The 25,894-nt window shown below is 48.0% G+C and overlaps 1 protein-coding gene across 3 annotated transcripts in view; it reads right to left on the bottom strand.

The window, feature by feature from the left end:
* The window catches only part of SLC8A1 (solute carrier family 8 member A1), a 141,938-nt gene that overhangs the window by 11,537 nt on the left and 104,507 nt on the right, over positions 1–25,894 (bottom strand). For 2 of the 3 annotated variants that reach the window (XM_065630647.1, XM_065630648.1), the window contains exons 3-5: positions 5,117–5,220; positions 2,070–2,087; positions 199–329 (exon numbers count right to left, since the gene is read on the bottom strand). In XM_065630647.1, the coding sequence (XP_065486719.1) occupies positions 199–329; positions 2,070–2,087; positions 5,117–5,220 (253 nt within the window). The remainder of the gene's footprint in view (positions 1–198; positions 330–2,069; positions 2,088–5,116; positions 5,221–25,894) is intronic. The other variant, XM_065630649.1, reaches the window with a different exon arrangement.

The raw sequence follows: 25,894 nt of genomic DNA on the forward strand, positions 1-25,894 counted from the left end.
ATCACTCTTTCATCATGCCTTGGCTCAGCCACCTTTCAAAAAGCCTCCCTGAGTCCTGTGCTGAGACCTTGTGATGCCAGGAGCTACCTTGCTTTGCTGTGATACCATTAATACGTGCTTGTCAATGCTGTGCAATCCCAAAAGGAGGGTCCCCAGCCAGAGGGGAAGAAGAACAGGGGCAGATGATGTGGACAGTACCTTGAACTCATAGGATTCCTCAATGATGATTTCAAGCTTAGTGTGCTCCCCCAGGACTGGGCGCCCCATCTCTGCAATTCGACGCTCTTCCTCCTCCTTGCTGGTCAATGGCTGCTTTTCTTCGTTGTCCTCTGCAAAGCAAAGAGCCCATTGGTGAGCCAGGCCCAGTTGGTCACTCTCTAGAGCTGGCTTCCCTTTATAAGAGAGGTCAGGAAGCCTCCAGGTGGGAGCATGAGTGACAGAGCAGCTGAGAAGGAGGAGGTCATGTAGCAGTAGACAAGGTAGTTTTGCTGGGAAACGCTAGCAAGAGCTCTACAACTCATCCAACCTCAGGAGTCCAGTTCACCCTCAGGGCTGGGGAGTAGCTTACTGCCTTTTACCTGCTGCTGCAGGGATGCTGAGAGGGGACAGATCATCACTAAGGCTGCTCCATTTCCCAGTTCTCCAGCTCTGCATCGGGGCATGGCCAGGACATTTCCATCACTGTGTTACAACCAGAGAGCTGCCAGCAGCCCTAGCAGTGAGATGGGTATGAAATCTCAGCTCCGCCTCCTTCTGAGCAGGGCTTTACCTTGGAGAGGAGGCTGTCAGCCAGGAAACATGATACTCCTGCTGGGATGGTAAGGCTGGAGGAATTATTTCTGGGCCATACAGGTACAAGGCACCATCCACAGGGCATGACCTGGCCCCAGACCCTGAGAGAGGAGACAGTGGAGGGACTACAAGAGCAATGGAGCAGATCTGCACCTCTACTGGCATCCATGCAACCTTTGGGGCATGGGGATCCCAGGCAGCATGGCTTTTGTTACTGTTCCTGCAGAGAGCCCCACTGAGCTCCCTGCCAGTCTGCCCCAGGGGTGAGCAGAAGGACATCAGGGCTAGGAAGGGCTGGACTCACTGGAGACAGGAGTTAAACTGTCAGTAGCCAACACCCCTGTCTGTGTTGGACCACAACAGCCCTTGGGCATCATGCTGAGGGTACCTTGGATGGTGACCATCATGCGAGGAAGAGGATGATCTCTAGCCTGGACCTTCCTGAAGAGAGGTTTGCCTATCAAAGTAATCAGCAGGAGGTCAGCAGGAGGGAACATATGCCCCATGCAAACTGCTGCTGTGCAATTAGTAAACTCTACTCCTACTTCACACGGGGTTAGTGTTTCTCCCTTGTCAGCTGCCCCGTGTCTGCACAGGCAGCAGCACACTGTGGAAAAGCCCTCTTCTCCTGTTGGTCAAAGGGACAAGCCTTGTGGCCAGAGCCTCCTTAATCTGAATTATTGTTTCCAGGGCTCCTGAGGGGCTGCTCTGCAACATGCAGGACCTGGGACTTTCTCTCCCTGCAGCGCTCAGCCTAATGACGGGTTCTCAGCTGCCTAATGATGGATGAGCAAACCCTGCTGACAGGTCTTGCTGGTGGGAAGGACAAAGTCTGTGTGACTGAAGCAGCCACGGGGTCCCGCAGCTCCTGCAGTGCTCAGGCTGCTGCCTGGGGAGTGGGAATGGGTCCCTCATTCTGTGCACAGCCCCGTGAGCACCTCCCACGTGGGCGGCAGGGAGAGGAAGGCTGGAGCAAGTAGAGAAGCCCCTCCTGCTCCAAGAGATGGAGAGGGGCTGCCTATCATGTCAGGGGTGACAGCTCACCCTCCCTGGGAAGGGGGTTAGGTGTGTGCAGCAGGCAGAGCACTCTGTGAGAGCACATAGTATTAGTGTGACTGGCCGGGTCAGTGGGGCCACGGCACAGCGCCTTCTTACCCTTCCAGAGTTTCCCTCCAGGACAGAACAAAAGCAAAGAGGAAACCAAGAGGAAAGAGCGGGGTGAGCATATGGCCATTAAGAGGAGGGAAGTGGGGAGGGGGGAGAGCAGAAATCCATACCTGTGATGGTGAAGTCACCTAGATGAAACCAAAAATGACAGAGAGAGAGAGAGAGAAAGAGAGGGTTAGCATCAGCACAGCAACAGGGACAGCCTGCAGCACACAGGGAAGTGGTGGTCCTTCCTTGCTTCACGGCCAGGGACTGTGGGCATGGGCATGGAGGGCTGCTCTCTGACACGCAACCCAGGGACAGTGCAGGGAGACATGAACACAGACTTTTCAACCCACATCTGCAAGCTGCCAGCTCCACAGTATCTAATATATGCTGCAGAGTGGATGAAACCAGTGTAAGCCTGCCCTGGGGCTGCTCTGGGGAATGAGGGTAGTTTTTCTTCCCTCCCTGGCCACCCTATCCTGGGGATGGCCAGCAAGGAAATTCAGAGGCCAGGTGGGCTCTAAATCTTCCTAAGACCAAAGGCAAAGTTTGCACAGCCTCTTCAAAAAGTGTTGGCCAGCTTTCCTGTTCAGCCGTAAGCATCCTTAAGTCACCAGGCAATCCTGTTTCTGTCGCGCCAGTGTAAGAGGCGATGGGTTAATTTGCAGGGTGCAGGTTTGAAACTCAGGGTGTTGGCGGGTTTACTATGGCTGTAACAATGCTGCTTCTGATAAATGCTCCTCGCCACAGTGGGTTACTGCTCATTAACATTAGTGACTTTGGGGCCCTACTCCGAGGTAAGATGTGGCATTAGATACCTGAGCTTACATAAATAGTGCTGACCACCCTGAAAGAGAATGCTGTGAGCAAAGAAAAATGTCAAACAAATTTGATTGTCTCACAGACAAACTGGAAAAATGGAAAAGAAAAATGAATGTGCGCTTACCAAGCTCATTCAACAACAGGGCTGTGAAGGAGACAGACAGACACAAACACAGAAGAAGAAAAGTAAATGAATAATGAAATCAAAAGGGATATCCACAGAAAGACTCCAGATCCCAGGACAGACATTTCAGATCTGTAAAGCTGCAGGATACTATTAGTATTTAGAGAACGGCACTAAAAATAAAGGAACAGAAACATTTCATGGGATTGTGGATTTAAAATAAAAACTATTGCAAACATGGGGTGGATATGGAATTAAAAGGCACACACCAAAAATTCATTTTTCCCCTTTGAATTGTATGTGCAAGATCTTCCATTGGTCTCGGAGGTAGTTCTGCCCTGGGGGAGGACACAATATGTGCAGCAGCTACAGGCTTTGACCTCCTCCAGCTGCCTAATGAGGAGCAATAGCTCCAGCAGACAGCTGCCTTTCTAGCGTATACAGTGGGAGTAGAAAAGTCTGTGGCAAGGCTTGGCTCAAGGATCTTGTTGTTCAAAATTTTAGGTCTCCAAAACAAAATAAAAAGCCACTCCCTTAGAGCACTAGTGGGTCTCTGGCCCCCATGGCATGGACCCCACCAAGGCTACATGGCCCAAGGGTGACATTTCAGAGATGATCTTGTCTCCAGGGTGCTGACCGTACTTTTCACCCCACCTCACTCCCTCTTGTGCAAAACTAAGCACAAAAACCGCGTTTAAAAATACCATTGCATGGCCAAAGCAGCAAATAGACTTGCCTTCCAGCTAGTGAATTTACAAAGCTGAGCTTCTTTTGGGTCTCCTCAATTACCTTTGTGACCAGGAAGATTAAGAAATTTATTTCCTTTTCCTTTTATTTTTAATCAAAAATTTCAGCTGGGGTCTTATGAGTTGGTATCACAATTCTCAACCTTGGCGCCTGGAAAGAGTGTTTGCTTTTGCCAGACTTCAAGACTGAGCCCACATTGGTCCCTGTGATGCTGGCCAAAGCCAGAGCTGCTGAGTGGAGTTGTCTATGTGCCACTTTATCCTAGCAACACCAACTATGCTCCATAGATGCCACCAGCACTGTTTCATGATACGAATCCCACCTGCAGAGCCTGGGACATGCCAGTGTGTCTGATTTTTCAGCCCTGCTTCTGCTGCTTAGTCACATAAACTGACAGTAAATCCAATGGAGGGGACAACGCAGCTGACCTAGATGGCACCTGTGCTGAAGGGGAATGTGGCATCGCTGCCCAATGTGTTTTCAGCCTGAAATACAGCAACATGTCCCCACTCAGCATGGGGACGTCTGGGAGGCCTCTCTATCCTGAACAAATAATATATTACAACCCATGCCTGCTGAAGGGAGAGCTTATGTCCCAGAAATTAGAAAGCAGCTCCAAGGCAGACAGACCAAATACTGCTGCCAATTTTTTACAAAGGCTTTAATAAGGGTCTGTTGTAGGGCAACTAATTATCTTAAGTAACTCTGAAACTGCTTCTTGCTCAGCCACTAATAGTGTGCAGAATTAGCTGTTGCCATTAATTTTCACTTAATTTCCTAGCAGAAAGAATGCATGGAAAAATAAGCGAACTTTGTCTTTTTTTGGAAGGTTTGCAGTTGGTTTAGAAACGTTTTTATTTTATGTGATGAAAGAGGAAATTGTTTTTATTATTCCTATGAGAAGCTATTACCCAGTGCAGAGCCATGGAACTATTTGAGTATAACCTGATTTCTCCTAGATTGATTGCATCTCATAGTATTACCTGCTTATGCTGTGATTCTCAGCTATTTTCAGAGCCTTTTGCCAGTATAAAAAGGCCAAAATTACTGCTCTGGCCATGCCTTTTATTTCAGCGAAGGCTGTTTTATCTTCCAATAAAAATGATGCAGCATCACCTTTTTACTTCTTGAGACTGCATTTTCTACTCGATTAAATGAAGGCGCAGCTGCAGCCTGGCAGGACAGCACTCTTGAAATGTCTCTGGGGGCTGGTGATGCTCATTGTCCCCTGCCTGGGTCCTCCAGGGCCCTCCTGGGAGCACATGTTGCTCCTGGGCAGCCCTCGTGAGTGAGATGGAGTCCTCCCAAAATGAAACAGGAAAGAAAACAGAGCAAAAAAGGTGCAGTGGCCAAGCTTCGAAGGAGGGAGGGCAAAACGGCCGGGAGCCAAAGTGCGAGGAGAAAGGAGTGTGAGAGTAGAGAGACACAGAGAAAGCGGACGGCAGCGTCTCAAGAGCTGGTCTGGTTTTACTCTCACACCTTTCACTCCTCGTCGTAGCCACACCGGGTCCCCAAGCACAAGGAAGAAACTGCACTCTTTCTCATACTCCTCACGGTCAAGTACTCTAAGGGTAATGAATTTCCTGTGGGAACACAAGACAAAGGCAAACACATGATTGGCATCACACACACATGCAGTTCACGTCCACCCAGATGCCGTGGTGCTGGAGATGGTCAGGTGGGGGGAAGCGGCTGCACATCCCCCCTGGGGCATATGGGGAAGGGCAGGAGAATCTCCACCACCCTTGGTGGGTCAGGGAAAGACTGAGTTCAGGGGGGATGGGAAGTCTCCTCGCTCCTGCCCTTTTCCATAGGCATTGGGGATGTGAGCTCAGTGTTGCAGGTGCCAGGCATGAGTGAGCCAGACAGGGACACACAGGCTGGGCTCAGTCCCGGAGCACATCCCCCACCTTTCTTCTCACTCATTTCCACCAGTCGGGGCTCCCCAATCTCTAGGTAGAAGGTCTTGTTTTTCTCATACTCCTCATCATCTATCACCTTGATTGATATCGTTTTGCTGGAACAGAGAAGAAGAAATAGAGATTCAAGAGTAAGGGGGGGAAAGGGAGGAGGGGAGACAGGGAGAGGAGGAGGGTGGAAATGGCAGGAGAAGGAGGCTGTGGACAGAAAACAGTGGATTTAGTAGCACAGGCTGGAGGGGCAGCACAGCTGAAAGCAAATGGCAGGAGCCAACAGGCCAAGATTGCCTCGGAGTGAGCATGGGCCACAGGGTCAGAGAATCAGCAGCTTGCAGGATGCCATTGTCCTCTGCATGGACAGAGACCATGGCTGGACATGACGTAGCCTGGACCAGCCTCCCCAAGGGGTGCCTCAGCCTGGGGTCAGCAAGACATGTCCCTTTCCAAAAACCCAAGGTGCAGAACAGCCCCGTGGCAGCTTGCACACACCGCACAGGCTCCCAGGGGGCGCAAGCACTGGGAACCACCAAGGCCCTGAAAGCTCGATGTACTGATTAAACCTGCCCCTGCACATGGAAAAGGCTCTATCTCAGCAGGCACAGCAGATCCATGTGCATCATGATCAGCTGCTCAGTTTGGTCTTTGGAGGCTCCAATTTACAAGCTCAAAAGGGATGCTAGAGGTAGGACTTTGTGGAGGGGAAACATAAGGGAGGTAGGGCTTTGTGGAGGGGGAACATAAGGGAGCAACAGTCTTTCTCATCAGGGCAGGTCGAAGGAAAGCTTCACTAATGGTGAGATTTGACTTTTAAATTTTCATTTGCAAGCAGTACATCCTTCCCCAAGCCTCAAATATTTAAGAGTTGTGCAGCAAGTCTCTCTTCTCACATGGCCCAGGATTACTGAATTTGCTCCTGTGGCATCAGCAGGGCAGGTCCAGAGGCAGATCCCCTGCTCAGAGCACAGCCACAAAGCATGCACGATGAAGGGTGAAAATCTTGCAGGAGGCTGTGGCCAGCAGCATAGAGATTTGTTCCTTGGGGCACCCAATAGGGTGAAAATTGAGAGAATGAATTTCTTTACAAGGGAAAAAATGAGCATGGAAGTTTTCCAGTTCTTTTCAGGGTCTCATGTAAGTAGCCCAGAAACACCCAGCTGGAAGCTGCTTGCCAGAAGGTGACCAAACCCCTGGGGTACAAGGGGCTCCTGCATGTCAGGGGGACTACTGTGTTTTTTCCTACAGTGCAAAGTCCTTGCAAAGACAAGACAGGGGGGCAGAAATCTAGCAACCCCTGATCCCGCCTGAAGCATCCTGCTCACTGTCACATATGTCTGGCATTGCTGCCGGGACAGGACAACCTCCTGGCTCTGACCTTGTCCCAGACACGAATCAAAGAATCATAGTACTATAGAATGGTTTGGGTTGGAAGGGACCTTTAAGGGCATCTAGTTCCAACCCCTCTGCCGTGCATGGGGACACCTTCTACTAGGGCAGGTTCCCCAGAGCCCCATCCAACCTGGCCCTGAACACTTCCAGGGTGGGCCATCCACAGATTCTCTGGGAAACCTGTTTCAGTGCCTCACCACCCTCATAGTGAAGAATTTCTTCCTTATATCTAATCTAAATCTACCCTCAGCCATTAACTCTTGTCCTACCACTAGATGCCCTTTTAAAAAGTCCCTTTCCAGTTTTCTTGTAGGCCTGGTTTGGGTACCTGAAGGCTGCTATAAGGTCTCCCTGGAGGAATAAGAAGGCAATAATAACAAGAGATAAAACAGCAATGCGGTGACTATCTGTAGCCCTCTTCTTGCTGCCGACCTTCTGGCTGGGTATACTCTTCCCCCATGATTGCCCTTCTGCGAATACTCTTGCTTAAATAAGCTTCTCAGCCATTCTCCTTCTGCCCAAGCCTGTCTGTCCCATCCTTTGAAGAAACACCTCTTGTCCCATCCCTGGTTCCTCTGTGCTTTCCATGGGCAGCCAGCACAAATTGGAGCCGCCCCGAGGCTGCTCTAATGTGCGATCAAGGAGGATCTGCTGTTCCTGGCAGGTTCCAGCACTGAAAACCCATCAACATGGAAGAAAGCCACACACTAGGGGAGTGAAATTCAGGCCATGCTGCCATAATTTCTGGCTTTCTCCCCTTCTTGCACGTATGTACTGCCACCCAGAGCCCCTCTGTTAAGCTGACAAGTACTTGGCAGCAGAGTGGACATTTTATTCTCATTCAGAGCAAACACCGCCAAGCACTTGGAGGAATAGCCAGGATGATTTCTTGTGCTGTTTGCTTTGAGTCAGAAGTGTATTAAGTTTGCCCTTCATGCCTATAATGAAACCATTTACTCAAGAGCAAGCAACGGCTGTGAAAAGTGTAACAGTGCAGCACTCAGACTATTTTATGATTCTATGATTCTATGGCTCAGTGTAATTGTATTTGATAATGAATATCTGTAATAATTTGTTCTGTTTATAATTATTGCTGCAATAGTTTGTATATAGGAAAAATGGTTACCAAGCACACAGTTGATCTTGCTTTGCATTGACGAGTTAGGGGAAATTATCATGTATTAAAAAACTAATGAAGGATACAAAAATGCTCTCAGCCAAGCTATCAAAGAGAACCTGACAGAATTAACAGAATGGCACAATTTCAAAAACGTTACTAACAAAATCAATAATTTTCCTGAAAACTGCCATTAAAATTTACACCGCACCCTCCCCCCTTGTATGAAAAAAAGCCTTTATCAGAAAAATTAATTTTAAAAGCTGCTTGCATAAATTCTGAAGGCAGCAGAGATACCAAGATGGTGTGCTCTGGCTTGCTGTGTGTGGCATTCCTCAAAGCCCCACAAAATTATTCTTTCTCTCAAAAAGACACCTGGGTGCCAATTAAAAAAACTGTTCCTGATGTTTATACCCAAGACTAATAGGAATTCCTTGGGGCTTAAAGTGCCACTGCCAGCAGCTGCTGTTCTTATGCACTTTTCCAAGTGATCGTTCCAGGGTGCGAGCAAGTGCTCTGTGTTGGGTAGACATATGCACTGCTGCTGTTTCTGCTGTACAAGGCTGTTGGGAAAAAGGGTGGGAGGAACAAATGAAACGGCAAGTCTGCTCTATGGAAGAAGCTTCAATCAGCAAGAATTGCTGAGGCAGATTTGTCCCGGGATGAGGCTCCAATCCCAGACAAAAGGATTTTCTTCCTAATGGTGTCTGAGATGACATCTGAGAAACAGCAAGTACATGAGGAAAACATAGGCTATCCTTAGAGCATGCCTGATGTCCATTGCCCTGCCTTTTGCCTGCTGCAAAGCCCCTCCACAGGGTCTCCCACGCACGTGGCCATGCAGCAGGGTTTGACCAGCAGAGAAGGAAGGTCACGCAACCGCACCATTTATCCTGCATTAGAGTAAGGGTTGCTTCCTACAGGAATCTGGGATGTGCGCTGATGACACCCTGCTCTTGCTGGATCCTCTGACATGGTCTCTACTTCTCACTCCTCTCCTAAGCAGAGATTTTCTGGGTAGTGCTGGCAGTGACAACGTGAGCAGCACCCAGCTGTGGATTGCAGCCCACATTCCTGGTGGCCTCACCTAGTCCTGTGCTCCTCCTGCATTCAGTGTCCAGCTTAGCAAAGTTTGCAAGCCTGTTGCCTGCAGTCCTTTTTTTTTTTCCAGCTGTACACATGTACACATGATGTGCCAGGCTGATTTTCTTGCATTAAAATACATGATGTGAATGAGGCAGAGTAGGGCCACTGGGCAGAGCCAGGACAGTTTGCTGAGGCTCAGGGAGTGATGTGGGCTGCAGCACTGAGTGCAGCAGCCAAGACGTCTGCCCCTTGGTTTCCCCAGCTGGACACAGTGGGCTGAAGTATGCTGAGACACAAAATCCCGACAGTGTAAGTACATCCTGAAATTTGCATTTAAAATCTCTCCTGTGGTTCATGGGTTCTTTCAGCAGAAGAGATGATAGTGCTTGTGTAAACAGAAAACAAAAGGGATACTGTATAGCACCCTGAAACCCCCACTGCTGAGTCACTGCAGGGCCAGAAACCAGGAGTCCCAATCCACCAGAGGGAAAAAAAAAAACCCAGAAGACAAAACCAGAAGATTAAAGCAGCCTCTAAAACATTACACATTTTCTTCACCTCACGTGAATCTGGGGTCAATCTAGATGGTGTTTCCAAGCTGTCCCTCAAATCCTCACAGAGGTCTAGAATGTGTTTTGATTTGAGGATGAAAGTGGTGTTTCTGCCATAATCTAGCATCTCCAGGAGCTGAGTATTTAAGCCAAACACTCAAGACCCCATGAGTGTGCAACACCATAGCCCTTGAAAAAGCTCAATACTTTTTTTCCTGCCTTATCCCTCGATCACACTACAAGTGGGAAAGAGCAATTTCCGGAGCATCTCTCCAACAGATTCGAGTGCATGGGGCTAGAGGTTTCTCTGCTGAGCCAGGCTGTGCGTTGGCCTAAACCACCATGCTTGGCACGCTTCCTGTCCTCCTCCTTGCCCGCTGCAGGGACCCTCAGTGAAACCATGGGGCAAGTTTGCAGGAAACCACCACTGCTGGTGGCATTTTCCTTCCATTGGTGTTGAGTCCATCTTGCCTGAGCTGAAGAGCCCTGCTCTGGCATGAAGGCTAGAGGCATCCACAGCACATCCAACTGTCTGCATTTCTGTACCAGAAATTGCTCTTCCCTGAGTCTGTAGCCAAGGCAATTGCTGAGGAAATGAGTTTCATCTCATTTCCATGTACCAGAAATCAAAGAATAAAACAAGTCTTGCAGAATTGCAACTCCAGCTTTCCTCTTCTTGCTGACACCCTGCAGCAACAAGAGAAGGATGGTATCTTCATGATCATGGCAAAAAAATCTCTGCCCAGTGCTCTCCATTATTATTTAGGTTTTGTTTCAAACTGTGCTATTTCATTCAAACTGTAAAGGTCTTTTAACAGAGCATTCCTCCACAACCCTTTGTGACAATAGCCCATGGAAAAGTTCTCTTGGCTGATGATGCTCTAAGGATGGTGCACCATGGGAAGAACTGCTATATGTGATGGCACCCAGCAGCCATTCAGCACAGCCTCTTCTTCTGACAGCTGCCAAGAACACCTTGGAGTAGGAGGATATAAGAGCAGGATAGGCACATCGACAGTATTTCCAACTGATGCTCTCCCAGCCCCTAGGTATTTGTGTCTCAGGGGTTTCCTAGCCAGACCAGGTTTCTATGTATTTAGCTAGATGGGGGCTACATTGGGCAGAGGTGCAAGGAGCTGGGTCTCCTAACTCTTCTATCTCCATCAGACTTTTCTCTCTTGTGGGATCAGATGGCATGAGGAATGGCTGGTGACAACCTGCATGGACCTTTGCATTCCTTTTGAACCTATATATCTGCACAGTCATGGTACAACAGTGTAAATCCTCAATAGACTCGCCAAAATCCTGCCATTCCCAATCTACACTATACTGCTTAGTTACGAGAAATAGCAGAAATCCCTCTCTTGACTTGGACAAGCAACTAGCACTGCAAGGACCAAGAGAGCTTGCCGTTTCCAGGGCATCAGCAATCAGCTCCAGAGAAATCCAGGCAGGACATGCTGGGGGAATAGAGACATCCCCATGGGCACTTCCTGACAGGATCGAATGTCCAGGAGCAGAGGTGTGTCAAGTCCAGAACTTACTTTCTATTGCTGCTCAAGTTCAGCACAGGGGAAGGTGGTTTTCATTGCTGCACCATGCATCTCTTAGCTCTTTTTCAGAATGGTAGTTATGCCTTTTAAACACTGCTTTGTTTTCTTTATTTTTTTTTCCAAGTGAGAGACTGCGGCTAGCTCCATCCTCGGAGATGTTCAAAGCTCACCTGAGCAACTTCCTTTAGCTTTGATATTGGCCCTCTGAGAAGAGGTTGGACCTGAGACCTTCTAATCCAGAGACCTTCCAATTCAGAGACCTTGCCCATCTCAACCCTGCTGTGCACCTAGATCGGAGATCTCACAGCTAGGAAAGCATCACTGTGCTCAGATCATCCATGAGCTGGAGCTGGAGTAGCCAAGATGTACTGCACACAGCCAATAATGGTGTCTCCAGTGGGCCAGGAAAATGATCATCTCTAAACACACAACTAAACAACCACTACAGCAATCAGTAACTAGCTTGCCCATGAGAATACAGCATGCTGTTGCTGCCTGGACAGACGAACACTTATTTCTGAATCGATAGAGGGAATAATCCTCTTATGCAGCTTGTCACCCATCCAGCTTCCACTGATCACCCAGGAGAACTATATGAATAGCTTGGAGGACTTCCAACTGCAGATCCACAGTTACAACATGCAGGGTAGGCAGTTGGAAGTGGAGTCCCATTGCCTGAACCTGGTGCTGCCAGCCCTGAGCCCCCAACAGCGAGGCACTTCCCACTCAGAAGGTCAGCGATCATGGTGAGAGGATAACCACGAGGGATGCATATTCTGGAGGTGGCATTTCAAACCCAGATCCATTGGTGTTGCCCATCCCAGCATGTCTTCTCAGACTCCTGCAGAAAGCTGCCACATTGTTTTCTCATATGTCTGCTTGTCAGCCAGTCACTTAATTAGCTGAAGTTAAAGATTGCCATGAGAGACAGGCACGTAGCTTGGGAAACTCCCAGCCTCGAGCAGCTCATGTGAGTGTTGGGCACTGGGCAGTGCCTGTGCAGAGAGGCAAGTGGACTGCTGTAGGGGACCAGGTGCCAACGGGGAAAAAGCTCCCAAATCATCATCAAGGCTGGACATCACCAGAGCCAGCAGCCAAGGCCATGCAAACTGGCCGTGGTCACAGCAAGGAGCCTGGACCAGACCCCAGGGCATGGTGGAAGCCAACCACTGAGGGCAAGGCAGCTCTTTCTCCTCCATCCCCTCCTTCACTATACTTCGCTGTCCTCTTCCACTTGGTGAGCCTCCCCAGAGGCTGCAGGGTCTCAAGGCCCTGTCTGTGCTGTTAGAGATGAAAAGAGACCTAGCTGCTCCAGTGTCTGTCTCTGCTGCACAAAACTCTTCCAACTGGGGCATCAGTGAGTGCTTTTATGCACTTAGCAGCTTCATTGCTCAACATTCTGACAGCTACTCCAGGAGGGAAGTTGTCTTGTTAGTACAAAGGGAAAGGAGCAGATCAGACTTTTCTTCCACAAGTTGACAATAAAATTGCACCTGATGGTGAGAAGGCAACAGCCTTGCATGCAGAGAGAGACCCAGGTCTGTGATGAAGGTGCCTGTCCCAGCCACAGGGAATGTGGCTTGTTGGGAGACACATGAGAGGGCAACGCGACACCTGACCAGCCAGAGCAGAGACACCTTCCTGAGGGACAGAAGATGTGCAGAAACAGGCCAGATTATGTGAATGACCTTGTGTCACACATGATTATAGCTGTTACCCAGTGGTCTGTGACAGATGTGTGGGTTCATTAGGGTTTCTGTCCCTGCTGATGGGATCCTGCTTTCTAAGATGCCTCATGAGTCACCCATGCAGGGTCCTTTGCAGAACCAAGCCTTGCTGACATGAAATGTCTGTACTTAATGCACATTTTGCCTGAAGTGTGCTGTAAACATGATAGGGAGGACAAAGGAAAACCTGCCTGAAGGTAAGCCTGATGCATGCTTTGGGAAGTATGGATGTGAGCTGATCTGATGTGGCAGCTTGGTTTGCTGGTCCAGCAGCCCAGATCTCTGTGGGGCTGCACAGTACAATGCCTACCAAAACTGTGATCAAGCACACTAGCCTGGGTACCGCAAACAAAGGGAGAGCAAACCAGTCTCTCTATCCTCCCTTCACCTCTGCAGCCAAAATTCACCTGGCTGCTCTTATTTTCTTGGTTGCCCTCCACCTCTTTTTCCAAGGCTTGCTGAATCAATCTTTGTAACACCACAGGGCTGTGTTATCATTTCCGTGGCTGCAAAAAACAATTGCTCCCCTGGCCTCTGGATGCATTAAGTTTAAGTGACAATATATGGCTCAAATACCTAACTCTGGCCTGCTCCAGAGCATCATTACCAGGAAAATCCTGGAAAAGGGTCCAGCCTGCTCTTCTTTGGCCTTGTGGAGATGCAAGATGTGGGAGGTGGTTTGCAGAGACAGGAGGACTGAGAGCTGTTGCTTCTCGAGTAGCTGGGAGATGACAGGCAGAGCTGATGCTCAGTGCCTCACAAAGCACTTTTCAGGAGTGACAATTGCCAGATAGGATGACTTCACATGCTAGACCAAATGCTGCTTCACTCTCTTCTTAAGAAGACAACCATATTGGGCAGGATCTGTCAGACCGGAAATACTTTTCTGAAGAATCCTCAATGTTTGCTCTGATCTGATTGTGAAGTTTGAACACTGGCTAACGCACTTCCTCATTCATCAGTCAATGTCACATTTTGCAAGAGGTCAGCTGGGCAAAGATGCATGGCAACCTCTTGATCTGCCCCAAAACAGGGCCTGAGCCCTTGGTTGTACTTAAATGTTTTGCTGTCCTGGGACAGCTGAAGTTGTGGCGTCCCACTTCTCATGGTTCTGGATGCAGTAACACCAGGACAAAGCAGTGCTTTGCTGTTCTTTCCCAATCCCATTGACATATATGTCTAGTGATAGTGATCCACAGCCCTTACAGGTCCCAGAGTGCTTGCTGAAGGCAGGATCACTGGGGGATCAAACAGGAGAGACTCCATCTCAATCAGTATCTGGATCTCCAAGGACAGCATGCCAAACAGTGCAATACAAGTGACAATGACTAGGAGAGAAAACACATTTGATGTGAATTTGATCAAAAACCCCCCCAGCAGCAATTGCTTAAGGTGCCTGGGAAAGCTGACAGAGCAGAAATAACTTCTTTCCTGGCTTTGCATAACCCTGCCCATGCCAGCTAAAAATTGCCATTAACCTCTAAAAATTCAGCCTGTTCCACAAGCAAAGGATTGACAGCCCAGGGCTCAGCCCAACCCAACATCCTTGCTCAGTATAAAACCCTGCAAATCTCATTTCTAAGACTGCAGGATTCAGAGCCAAAATCTGGCATTTCTGCCCATTCTGCCTTTCTGGGATTTTCTCCTTGTGCCTGGCTGGTCAGTCAGGTCTGTGGTTAATGCAGGCAGGTAACAAAGGGGACAGAAACCTGTCTCCAATGTTTCATCATGCTCCATAAGCAAGATTTGCCCCAGTTCACAGGGCACTGAGTGCCTTGGATGGCATGTTGCAGGGAAGAGATGTGTGCTGAGCTGAGAAGGCATGAAGTCTGGATTTTAAATCCCTGCTGGAAAACTTGAAGTGGAAAACAAGCACAGTGAGGAATAAAATCATGGAGCAGTTTGGGTGGGAGAGGACCTCTAGGTTAACTCTCCCATCCCTCTCCCTGATTGTCCTCATACACATTTTCCCCAAGGAAACCAACTGGAAACTCATACAAGTGCTTCTTTTCTATGCACCCACAAACATATGTGGCTTTGCTTTATAGCCAGGTTCCCCCCTTATGACAACAATTGCTCTAACCTTTCAAATAAATACGCATTGCGCTTCCCTGTGTGCACCTGGCATAGTTGCCATGACAATGTTCCTCAAACAGGAGACATCACACTTATTGAAATGGCTTTCGCACTCCCCAAAACGAATTTAAATGAGCAACTGCCAGCAGAGAGGACATTTCTACAGCTCTGTAAATCATTTAGCAAACTTTGCTGAGTTAAAGCTGACTAAACAAAACAGTAGAGACCATGCAAAATAATAGGACTGTGTCTAATAGTGTGGCTTCAGCATCAGGAATCAGGGTTCAAGGAAGCCCAAGATACATCTGCTGTGCATCAGTTGCTCCAGCACTGCCACTGCAGCAAAATTTTGTATCAATCATAGCAGTGCTTCCCTCTCAAGAAAAAATGTATTTCAAATCCCTCTTGCAAGGGTTTCAGGGCAAGGGAGAGTTTCTCTTGTTGTTTGGGAAGACACTGGACAAGGGGCAGGTGGCTCTGCTGCTAGAAAAACAGCTGTACATGGGAAAAGAAGGAGACAACGAGGAGATGCTGAGCAACAGCAGAGGGCATGCCACAGCAATTCAAAGGGCAAACATCAATAGTGACTGTGCAGGCTCCCTTTCAGGAGCAATATCCAACTTCATTTAAACTCCACACTCAGTCAGAGATACCTCTGACTCCTGTTATTTGCTGGATAGCCCCAAAGATCAGCCCCTTCTTTTCAAGACACTCCCACAAAACTCTTGGAGTGGTGACCCAAATGCAGGATCAGGGTCTCTCAATGGTAGAGATAATGGGCAGAAATAAGCCCTTCACCATCACTACATTTATCATCCTTTGCCTAGTAATGCAAGTGACTGACTTCAAGCCTCAGAAAATATCCGTAACGGAACCATTTTGTGCTGTGCTTCTCACACTGATGTGTCCTGCTGCTCTTAACAGCTTCTGTGCCAACTTAGCAAAACACGTGTGCATGCACACACACGCACACAAGTTGCAGTCAAACTGCTGAACAAAATGACGTCTGCCTCGACACACCATGTGGGCATTTGTGCAGATGTGATCTGTATTTGCAAGCACAGCACACAGCAAACATCCTACCTGCTCTCCCTGTTGGGACCTCGCTGATGCTGATGGACTCCTAAGCTACAGCAAAGCCTTTTGATCTTTTATGAGCATGTTGCTAAGTGTCACGCTGAACTTTTATTAGAAGTTGTAAGTAATGTCCTGTCAAAGGAGGTTCAAGTGCAACGCTCGCATTTCAGCAATTTAAATAACTGTCTGCAGAGTTCACTCCTGGTCCAGACTCTCTTTGGCAAGTCACCCGTTCTGGACCAGTATCGGGGGTTACCTGAATGTATAGAAGACATGAAGCCTCTGGGTATCAGCATAAGAAATGCTGTTGTTATACAGGCTTGAAGCATCAGGGATGCTCATTTCTGAAGGCCATAACCCAAGCCGTGAGCTACGCCCCAGTGCCATGCCATGCTGTTGCTATGCCACCATGCAAGCCCTGCGAGTGACGTGATGCAGAGCTACCCAGGGATAAGGCCAGCAAACCCAGAACAGATCCTCTAAAGTCTTGTGCAGTTACCCCCAGAGAGGGGCTGCCGCTATGGCAATGCTGCCTTAAACAGTGACGATGTTTGGAGCATTAAGTCAACAAATGACCCCAAAATCTCACCTCTAAGTTCTGCTCTAAAGGTGTTGCTTGGTGCTTTCGCACTGTTGTTTCCATCCTTTCACAGAATCATAGAATGTCCTGAGTTGCAAGGGACCCACAAGGTACATCGAGTCCAACTCTTGTCCCTGCACAGGACAACCCCACAGTTCACACAATGTGTCTGAGGACATTGTCCAAATGCTTCTTGAACACTGTCAGGCTTGGGGCCATGACTACCTCCATGGGAAGCCTGTTCTAGTGCTCTGTGATCCTCTCAGTGAAGAACCTTTTCCTAATGTCTAACATGAACCTCCCCTGGCACATCTTCCTGCCATTTCCTTGGGTACTGTCGTTGGTTGCTAAAGAGAAGAGTTTGACACCTGCCACTCCTCCTCCCCTTATGAGGAAGCTGTGGACCATGATGAGGTCTCCCCTCAGTCTCCTCTTCTCCAGGCTGAACAAACCAAGTGACTTTAGCTGCTCCTCATATGGCTTCCCTTCTAAACCCTTCACCAACTTTGTGGCCCTCCTCTGGACACTCTCCAGTAGCTTTATATCCTTTTATATCCTTTTATGTCCTTTTATATCCTTTGGGGATGGCTCTGGCCAAGAAAGAGCATGTGCTGGGGTTGATCGCCAACAGTGGAGTTCCTTTCTGCCCTGAGCCCAGCAAGACATTACAGGGAGGGGACAAACTTGGCCCCAGGTCTTGGCTCCTAACATGGCAGAGCAATGGAGAAAGCTGATCTGCCTCTGAAATTCATGTCTCTGGACACTAATTGTTTTCAGAAAGAGAGAGTGAGCACAAGACCTGATTTTACCTCCCCTGGCTGGAAACACAGCAAAGCTTCAGACAGTTTGGGAGTTGGTTTTGTTTCATTTTTTTTCTCCCCCTCTGCCTTTCCAATGAGTTGCCTCTCCAGAGGGCAGAGAAAAAAAGTGTTCCAGCAGAGACAGGATTTTTTCCATGCCTTTTCAAACACTTCCAGGTCTTTAGGAGCTGCCAGTGATTAATGCCCATCCCCTTGCAGAGACTTTTCTGACACTGCCCCAAGAAGACGAGAGGAACTGAATGTCCTTGAGCTGCTGTGTCCTGGCAGAGGCAGGTGCTAGAAGATGTGTGGGGCTGTGGTACCCAGGGGGAGGGTGCTGCCACAGCAAGGATCTGTTCCCTGTCCCTGCCTAAGGGTTTTGCTACTCCAGCAGCTGCAACATCTTGACACGGGCCACTCCAGTGGGGTTTCCCTGCTGCAGGACACATATGAGATCAAGAGCATCTGAGCAATTTCAAGAGCCACTGTTCACAGTATATGACTGACATGCTGTCTATTTACTGCCAAATAAATTAAACTGTGGAATATGGCCCTCTCAACTGAAACTGTCTGCATAAAAATCCTTTGAAAGAGACACCAGGTTTCTTGAAATCCCCAGTGATACAGGTTAAAGCCTATGGTGGGAGCACAAAAGCAAATGCTTATTTGCTAAAGATTCCTCCCAGTGCTGAGATAAGCAGCAAACCAACCTTATGAGGAGGATGAAAAAATTCTGCTTCTGTCTCCAGTTAGCAAGGACATTGTTTAAACAAATAAGAGGAACTGAGTGGCTGAGAGAAACGTGAACGTAGAAGAGCACTCGAGTGCTTTCTGGCAGCTTGCTGCATTACAACCTGGGCAGGGTCCCTGTGATGGGCTCAACCTTGGCCAGCAGCTCTTCTCCTCTTCCTCAAGGAAAAAGTCCATATTTCAGTTTACATGCACCTGAGTGAAAATGGCAAGGAGTATTTAAAAAAAGCCATATGGAAAAAGCTCTGCTCACAGAGATCTCAATCAGGTATCAGTCCCATTTATGGCAACCATGGCAGCAGGATGCAGCATTTGATTCCCTCAGCCTAGACCCGTCTTTGTGAGCACAGGCCATTAAAAGACACCCCTCTATGGGAGCAAACTGAATCCAGCTATACGTGGGGCTAAAAATGACTCCCCTTTGTCACCAGCTCAGCAGCTTCTGTCCCTATCTCTTGGAGGACTGGTGGATGTATAAAATGCTGGGTGGAAGATACTATTCCAGAGCCCCATGGACACACATATGCTGGATTTGCTCCTGTGACAATCAAAGGTAAGAAGCCAAAGCCCACCAGATTGTTTGCAAAGACAGGGATCTCTCAAGCCCCGCAGGCCGCACACCCCATGTCAGGGGCTGCACAGGGGCTACCCCAGCTTCAGCTGCACATTGCTGTCATGCTGAAAACTGCTGATGTTATGTGGAAGCAGCGATTCCCACATAAACCCTGGAGCCTGGAAGCTGGTTTCCACCTCTCTGCAATCCTTAGTTCAGATAACAAGAGGGAAAAGTTTCCAGACATTGTTTCTCCAGCTGATCCTCATATCTTACACATGCTCATCTGGATGCCTGATGCTCTTAGCGCTTTGAGTTAAAAGCAGAGCATGTCAAAGAGCCTGTCATTAAACTTGCCCATGACTTTCTATTATTTTTAGAGTCTGTTTCAACTGCTTGATACTTTGCCATACTGTAGTAACTTGCAAAATGTGCAGGCTTATTCAAACTGGCAGCTCAAGGTCTTGGAGTATTTCATCTGCTCTGGAAATTCTCCATCTTCTACCAGTTCCAAACTTGCCTTTACATGGGCTGTGCCCTCAGCCAGGGCTTTCCCAGTGTCTGGGAGTGGCTGGGGAACTGGGAGCTCTGGGCCATCAATATCTCCAAGCACATGGGCTCCCACTTGCTGCAAGGATGACAGGATCTCCGCAGTAATTTTCATAGCCCTTCTCATCAGCTTGTGCTAGGCAAGCGATGATGCTTGCTGGGGCATCTATCTCTGCCTCCTTGTACTCAGCCTGGGATTGGCGGGGGATGATTCTCCTTTTTTTAGCTGTCTTGGTCCTGAGCTCAGCTTAGTGAGCCAGGGCTGCTGTGGAAAGTCAGAGACACATGGCTGGAGTTTATCTAGAATCATAGAATCACAGAATCTTAGAATGTCCTGAGTTGGAAGGGAGCCACAAGGATCACCAAGTCCAACTCCTGTCCCTGCATATGACAACCCCAAAATTCACACCATGAATTCACACACTCTGGGCCAAAGCACTCAGCTTGGTAGGACCATGCTCCAGCTTGCTCATCGCGTTGGCTGGCTGCAGATGGCATGATGCTACAGAAAAAAAACCTGCTGCTACTGGGAAAAGCAATTTAAAACTAGAAGACTTAGAAGCATTTAAAGCACAAAGAGGTAGAAACACACATAAGTATTGTCCTTGGGAGTTTGTCCCTCGCCTGGGCCTGGTGAGGACCACGGGATGATTAAGGAGCTGTCGGGTGGAAGGAGGGCAGGAGGGATGCTGAGGGAGAGCCCTCCCAGTGCAAAGCCTGGAAGGGGAAGAAAGAAAAACAGAACTAACATTTGCCTTTAGCTCTAGAAAGCCAAGCTGGTGATGGTAATTGCAGTGTTAAGAAAAAAGGTGTTTTTAAGAAGTGTTGTAAAGACACTGTCTGCCAGGATTCAAGTAAACTGTACTAAAGGATAGAAAGACGAAAACAAATTGACCAAAACAACCAGCCAGGAAATAAAGGCTGCCTTTTGTGTTCTTCCCCTTTTCCTCTCTGAGACTCATTAGCTTTTCCTTCAAGCATGGATAGGTGCTGTTGTGGGGATATTAGTGTTCAAAACAGAGAATGAAATCCCAGCAGGAGACTCCATTCAAAGAGCCTGTTTGGAACTGGCTGAAGTACCCTTCCAAATGCTCCTCCATGCAGCCCCCACCACTGTCATTCATCACACCAATTCACACCATCTCATCACGATACCTGTTTTTTTGACTATCAGGATGCCGAGCTGACCGTGATCCTGTTTGTTTATTACAGCCAGCTAGAGATTCTCTGCAACACACAGTTGCAGTTCTATTTTCTCACCAGAGCTCACATTTTTAGTGATTTAGGTGTTTAAGGTTAATTTAAACCCTAAGCACAATAGCTGTAGCAGGGTTTAAGCACGGTCAGGGTTTCTGGCAATGTGCCTGCAGCCTCCAGCCTGAGCCTGACCAGCCAGAAGCTGCAAGAACATCTGTGGCAGCACCATCTCAAAGACTCAGCTGATGGTACCACCATGTGTAGCAAAATGCATGGGGACCTGGATCAAATCTGTAGAGAAGGGCCATGAGGCTGCACAATAAAGTAAAATTTACATCCCTGCACTTTTCAGCATGCTTTGACTGCATTTCAAAATGAATGGGGAAAATCCAGGCAGCAAGCAGAGAATGAACCTCCAGAAGTGCTCAGAGGAAGGCAGCATCAAGAGAGCCAGGGTGAGCCCCAGCTCAGCGGGCACAGGGTTCAGATGCTTGGCTGAGCCAAGGTGCCCAAGAGCAGCTGCTGCAGCCCTGGTCTTGGGAGCCCTCTGCGGGGGTGAACATTTGTTTGTTGTTGCTCTTTCCCCAGAGGAACCTTTGCAGAGCATATTAGCAAAAGTCTCTAATTTTTATTGGCACTACTCAGGGAAGATGTCAGGGCATGGAACAAGAAGAAAAAGAAAGAAAAAGAAAAAAAAAGAAAAAGAAAAAGAAAAAGGAAAAGGAAAAGAAAAAGCTTAGGGATTTGGAACGATGCTGCATGCATTTGCTAAGAGAGATTTTTAATTTGCTGCCTCCTTTTCTGAGCACTACAAAATGTATCAGAGAACATGCATTTTTTTTAAAGAACCCTCTAGTAATGTTTTTATTGTTTTCCAATTCATATCTGCCAGAGAGCCTGAAAGATTATTTTGCACGGAGCTACAAATGATGCCCCATATTAATGATTGCTTTCACTGATCTTTGGAGGAAAATTCCTGGGTGACTTGTGAAGATGAGCTTTCCATTTCTATACCTCAAATAAACAGTTTCATGTCAAAACCCTTAGAAGACAGGCAGAAAAGTGTGCTTCCAAGTTCCCAGAAACCCAGATAAAAATGCCCAAGGTATATTCCAAGTGGATGACAATTTAAGTTCAATTTACAAACAAAACCAATCTGCATTTGAAGAGCAAAGAGGACCTTGCATGATGTTCTTGGCCCAGGCAGCATGCTCAGGCATGAGAGTAAAGCTTTTCCTGGGGCCAGAAAATGCCATTTTTTACCAACTGAAACAGGTGTGCACTAAAAGATATCAGAGGGAGGCTGGTTTGAAAGCTGAATATAATAGAGATTTATATCTAATTCACACAAGATCTAGGTATAGACACCAATTCTTCTGTGTTTCCTAAGAGGCAGAACAAGTCACACAACAGCCCTGGTACACATATGGTGTCCCACAGAGTGCAGGGCCATGTATATTTAATAGGCACTGGCATACACACACGCAGAGCCCTGAGGCACGCAGGCAGAGCTGCAGCAGCCGCAGACACCCTCAGCCTCAGTGATGCCTCATGTTGTTTCTGTCTTTTAAAGTTCAGAGCAGCCCTGTTTACCTTCTGCTACTCCTGCTCACGATGGCCAGCCAGTCACAGGTTTCCCAGCTGATGGGCACATACAAACCCTGTAAACATAATGTATCAAGAGGGGACGGTAATGCTGCAAGCAACACAAACCTGTTTGCTGACATCACAGGAGCTATATTCACCATGAATTTTGTCCTTTATTAGGCCTCCTGTATGCACTCTGTTATTCATGAATCCACCCTCATTTCCTCAAACTGCAGGGGAAGCCAAAAGCTAATCGGGATGAATAATTTCCAAGAGCTCATTGGATGAATAATTTTTGGGCTGGCGCTCTTCACCCACCAGCACCCCATGGGGATGCACCCGGTGCCAGAGGATCCAGGATTTCCATTCCACGACTGTTACGAGCATTATGGAAATGAGCAATATCCAGGCAAATCAAGACCAGCTGTGAAAGTCACTGCAGCTGTTGGGAAAAATGTGACCAGCCTGTAGGGCTTCCCTTTTTCTAGTATGTTGATAGCTACAGGAAACAGACACTTTTTAAAGTTTTCACAACTGGGTTTCAAGAGGACTCATCAGCCTTATTAAATACAATATTTCACTCTACAAGCCCTTATTTATTTATCTTGGCCCCGCCATACCCACAAAGCTGCCTGAAAGTAAGAAAACACAGCCTCACTGAATTTCAGACTGGAGCAATGCTCTGAGGTCTGCAAGCCAAGGAAGAACAGAAGCCAAGTTGAAAATGTGCATACATATATATGTATACATATTTGCAATTATTCTTTGTGGCAAGGGTTTTGGAATTTTTTTTGTTGCTTTCTTTGTGTTTATAGACCCTCTTTCCAAACGTGGTACTTAGAAAAACGTATTTTGTTACTATATCCAGCAACCTTTATGACTTTTTGATTTGTGGTGTGACTGGCTATCCCACAAAGAGGACTCCAGCTGGGCCCTGGTAAACAAGAGAAACAAGGCTGGGAAGGGAGGTATGTGGAAGGCTTGTTTCTGTGGTTTGTAGCTCTTTATTTAATAAGGAGCTGTGCATAAGCTGGATTCCATGTATCAATGCAACCAAAACAGATGCCACCTCGGTAAGTGCATCCAGGCAGTGGCTGATTTTTTCCCACTCTCTCGGCGCCGTTTGCTTCAGCTGTGTGCTCAGATTACAAGTGGGTTCGTCCTGTTCTTCCATGTGGGCACTGAAAGAGACCAAATGCCTCAGAGGAAATGAAAGTGCCTGACTTCGGAGCTGGCTGTGCACACCAGCCATTTGAACCAATTTGCATATGATTTGCATTTCATCACTAATCACTGTGCAAATGTGTGGAAAATACTGTTTTAATCAGCTGACTGTGGGCAAACAAAGTAATCTCTCTCACAATTTGAAGCTGGCAATCTCCTGTCACACCATCAGAAGTGATGTCAGTTGCTGCTCAGATGGCCCAAGCTTTTCCCAAGCAAGCCAGGCCACCAGCCCAGGGGCATCAGGACCCCTTGCCCTGCCTGTCCACTCTCCTCTACTTCCCTCTCCATGGCAGCCCTGATTTCTTCCAGGAAAGTGGTGTGATGCTCTGTGCTACCCATGCTGTTGTTACTGTCAAGCACATACCAGCATCCCAAAGCTCATGCTTGCACGCAGAGGCTGGGGGCATCGAAGCACAGGACTCATCCCAGCCTTGCTAAACCTGATTTTGTTCTCAGCAACCCCCTCCATCACTGGACAGATAGGTAACTCCAGGGGACAGTCTATTGGGAAGCCAAACATTGTGGAGAAACCTGCTTTCACACCTGGGGATGAGCAGTTCACTAGCACTGGGCTCTGTAGTAGCACCAGCAGCTTCTCTTCCTGACCCATCGTTTTTCCCGTCTTTGCTTCGCACTTCAGCTCTTTCTAAAACCTGAATGTGGCTTTCGAAAGATGCCATGTGAAAGCCTGGGCAGCTCACAAAGTGCTGTGCCCTTAGATGGGCAAGGAAAAGGGGATCACTGCCACAAGGAGCTACTTGAGAAGGATAAAGATGGGTGCCCATCACCAAATGGGCAGTACATTGCAGTGATTCCAGGGCGGTAACTGCGCCTGTCTATCGAGATGCAGAGGTTGTCAGAGTAATGCATGTGCCCCTTACAAAGCCAGCTACTTTTTGGATAGCTATTTTAAAAGCTTTCTTACCAGAAAGAAACAATCTAGCAGTGATTTACACCTCTCTTCCCATTCCTTGGCACTGCGGAAAAAAATCTCCATTCTGCTATGGCAGTGGGAGGTGGGGCAAAGTCAGGAAAGATGGCTTTTGCTGACACCGGAGATATCAGCCACACAGCCAGCACCTGCACAGCTCTGCCCCTGTACCCTCAGAGAAGACAATGCTCTAGGACTTGCACCATGGGATGTCCCCAGGGAGACAGTAGTCTGCTTGCTGGAAGGGTGAGGCTTACAGGATCATCAACGCACACCCATTTCCCTGCCCTGTCTCCCTCCCTTCCCTCTTCTTGGGAAGTCCATGACTGCTTGGACATTTTTAGCTACATTCAAAAATGTGTTTTGGCATAGTGTGCTTATTAGACATTAGAAAGCTATACCCTGCCAGCAGGTTTCCTGATGCTAATCATGTGCAAACTCCACATGCAGCTTTTTCTGCAGCAGGGTCCTGCCTGATGTCTTGCTCCTGTGTAAGTTTGCAGGTGTCTCATATGGGGTTGAGCTACTCCAGCCTCCATGCTAATTCACTTGAGACATCTGTCAGCCATGGGCAAACCAAACCTCATTGATCAGTCAGATCACAAACTGAGCCTCATTCATACCAGCACATGCAGAACAGCTGGTTTTCCTTCCTGAATCTCTCAAAGATAGGCAAACCTGTTCAATTTGTCTTTTAAATGTTCGCTGATGGGTCAAGACAGAAGACATGAAAGTTCTGATAGGAAGAGGAAATTTCTTGGCAAGTCCGGTGTGACTGGGTTTCCTGAGGACAGAAGTGGACCTTTGTGAGCCTGGGGCTGAGATATTCAGCAGAGAAATCCCAGCTCTGCTCGCGACCCACTGTATGAGGTCTCAGGAGAACAAGTCAGGCCAACATTTCAGTACAGCCTTTGGAGGACGATACTGAAGTCACCCAGTCAAAACTGGCCCTGTGCCTAGTGGCCAGTGTCACCCAAGTGGGCAACGGGCCAGTTCGGCAGGTCTGTAAATACAGCCTTTTTAATGAAAGTACTGAACTGGATCTGGATGTCTGGCCTGAACAAACCCAGATTAACCAAGGACTGACTCCACTCTGCTGCTATTTTTAGCTTCCTAAAACAGTCTCACCATGCACTGTCCTACACCCTCTGCCTATGAACCCTTTCAACTCGATTCAACTAAGAAACTGACACAAGTGTCCCTGTATCTGCTACTCGTCTCCAATGTCCTTGAGGTGTTGATCTTCCACCTCTTTCCACATCACGCTCACTTCTGGCTGTATTTCAATCCACTTGAAAAAGTTGGTGTCTCCAAGCATTGGTGGACCGTTCCTCAGGAGCTACCTTGGAGCAACCAGGCTGCCACATTCAGCAGCTTGCTTCCCAGCAAAACCACCTGAATATGCACGTGGCATCTCCTCTGAGCCTCAGGAGATTTGCTAACATAACAAGCTGGTATGTGCACTGCCTCTCAGGTTCATTTTGCCACTGACAAAACACAGCTCTGGAAGCAGCAGCTGTTTGAGTTCATGTACCAAAAATCACTCAGTATCTTTAGGAAAGGGAGACCCAATGGGGCCAAACTGGCCATG

This window comes from Caloenas nicobarica, chromosome 3, assembly GCF_036013445.1.
Source record: "Caloenas nicobarica isolate bCalNic1 chromosome 3, bCalNic1.hap1, whole genome shotgun sequence".
Classification (NCBI taxonomy): Eukaryota; Metazoa; Chordata; class Aves; order Columbiformes; family Columbidae; genus Caloenas; species Caloenas nicobarica.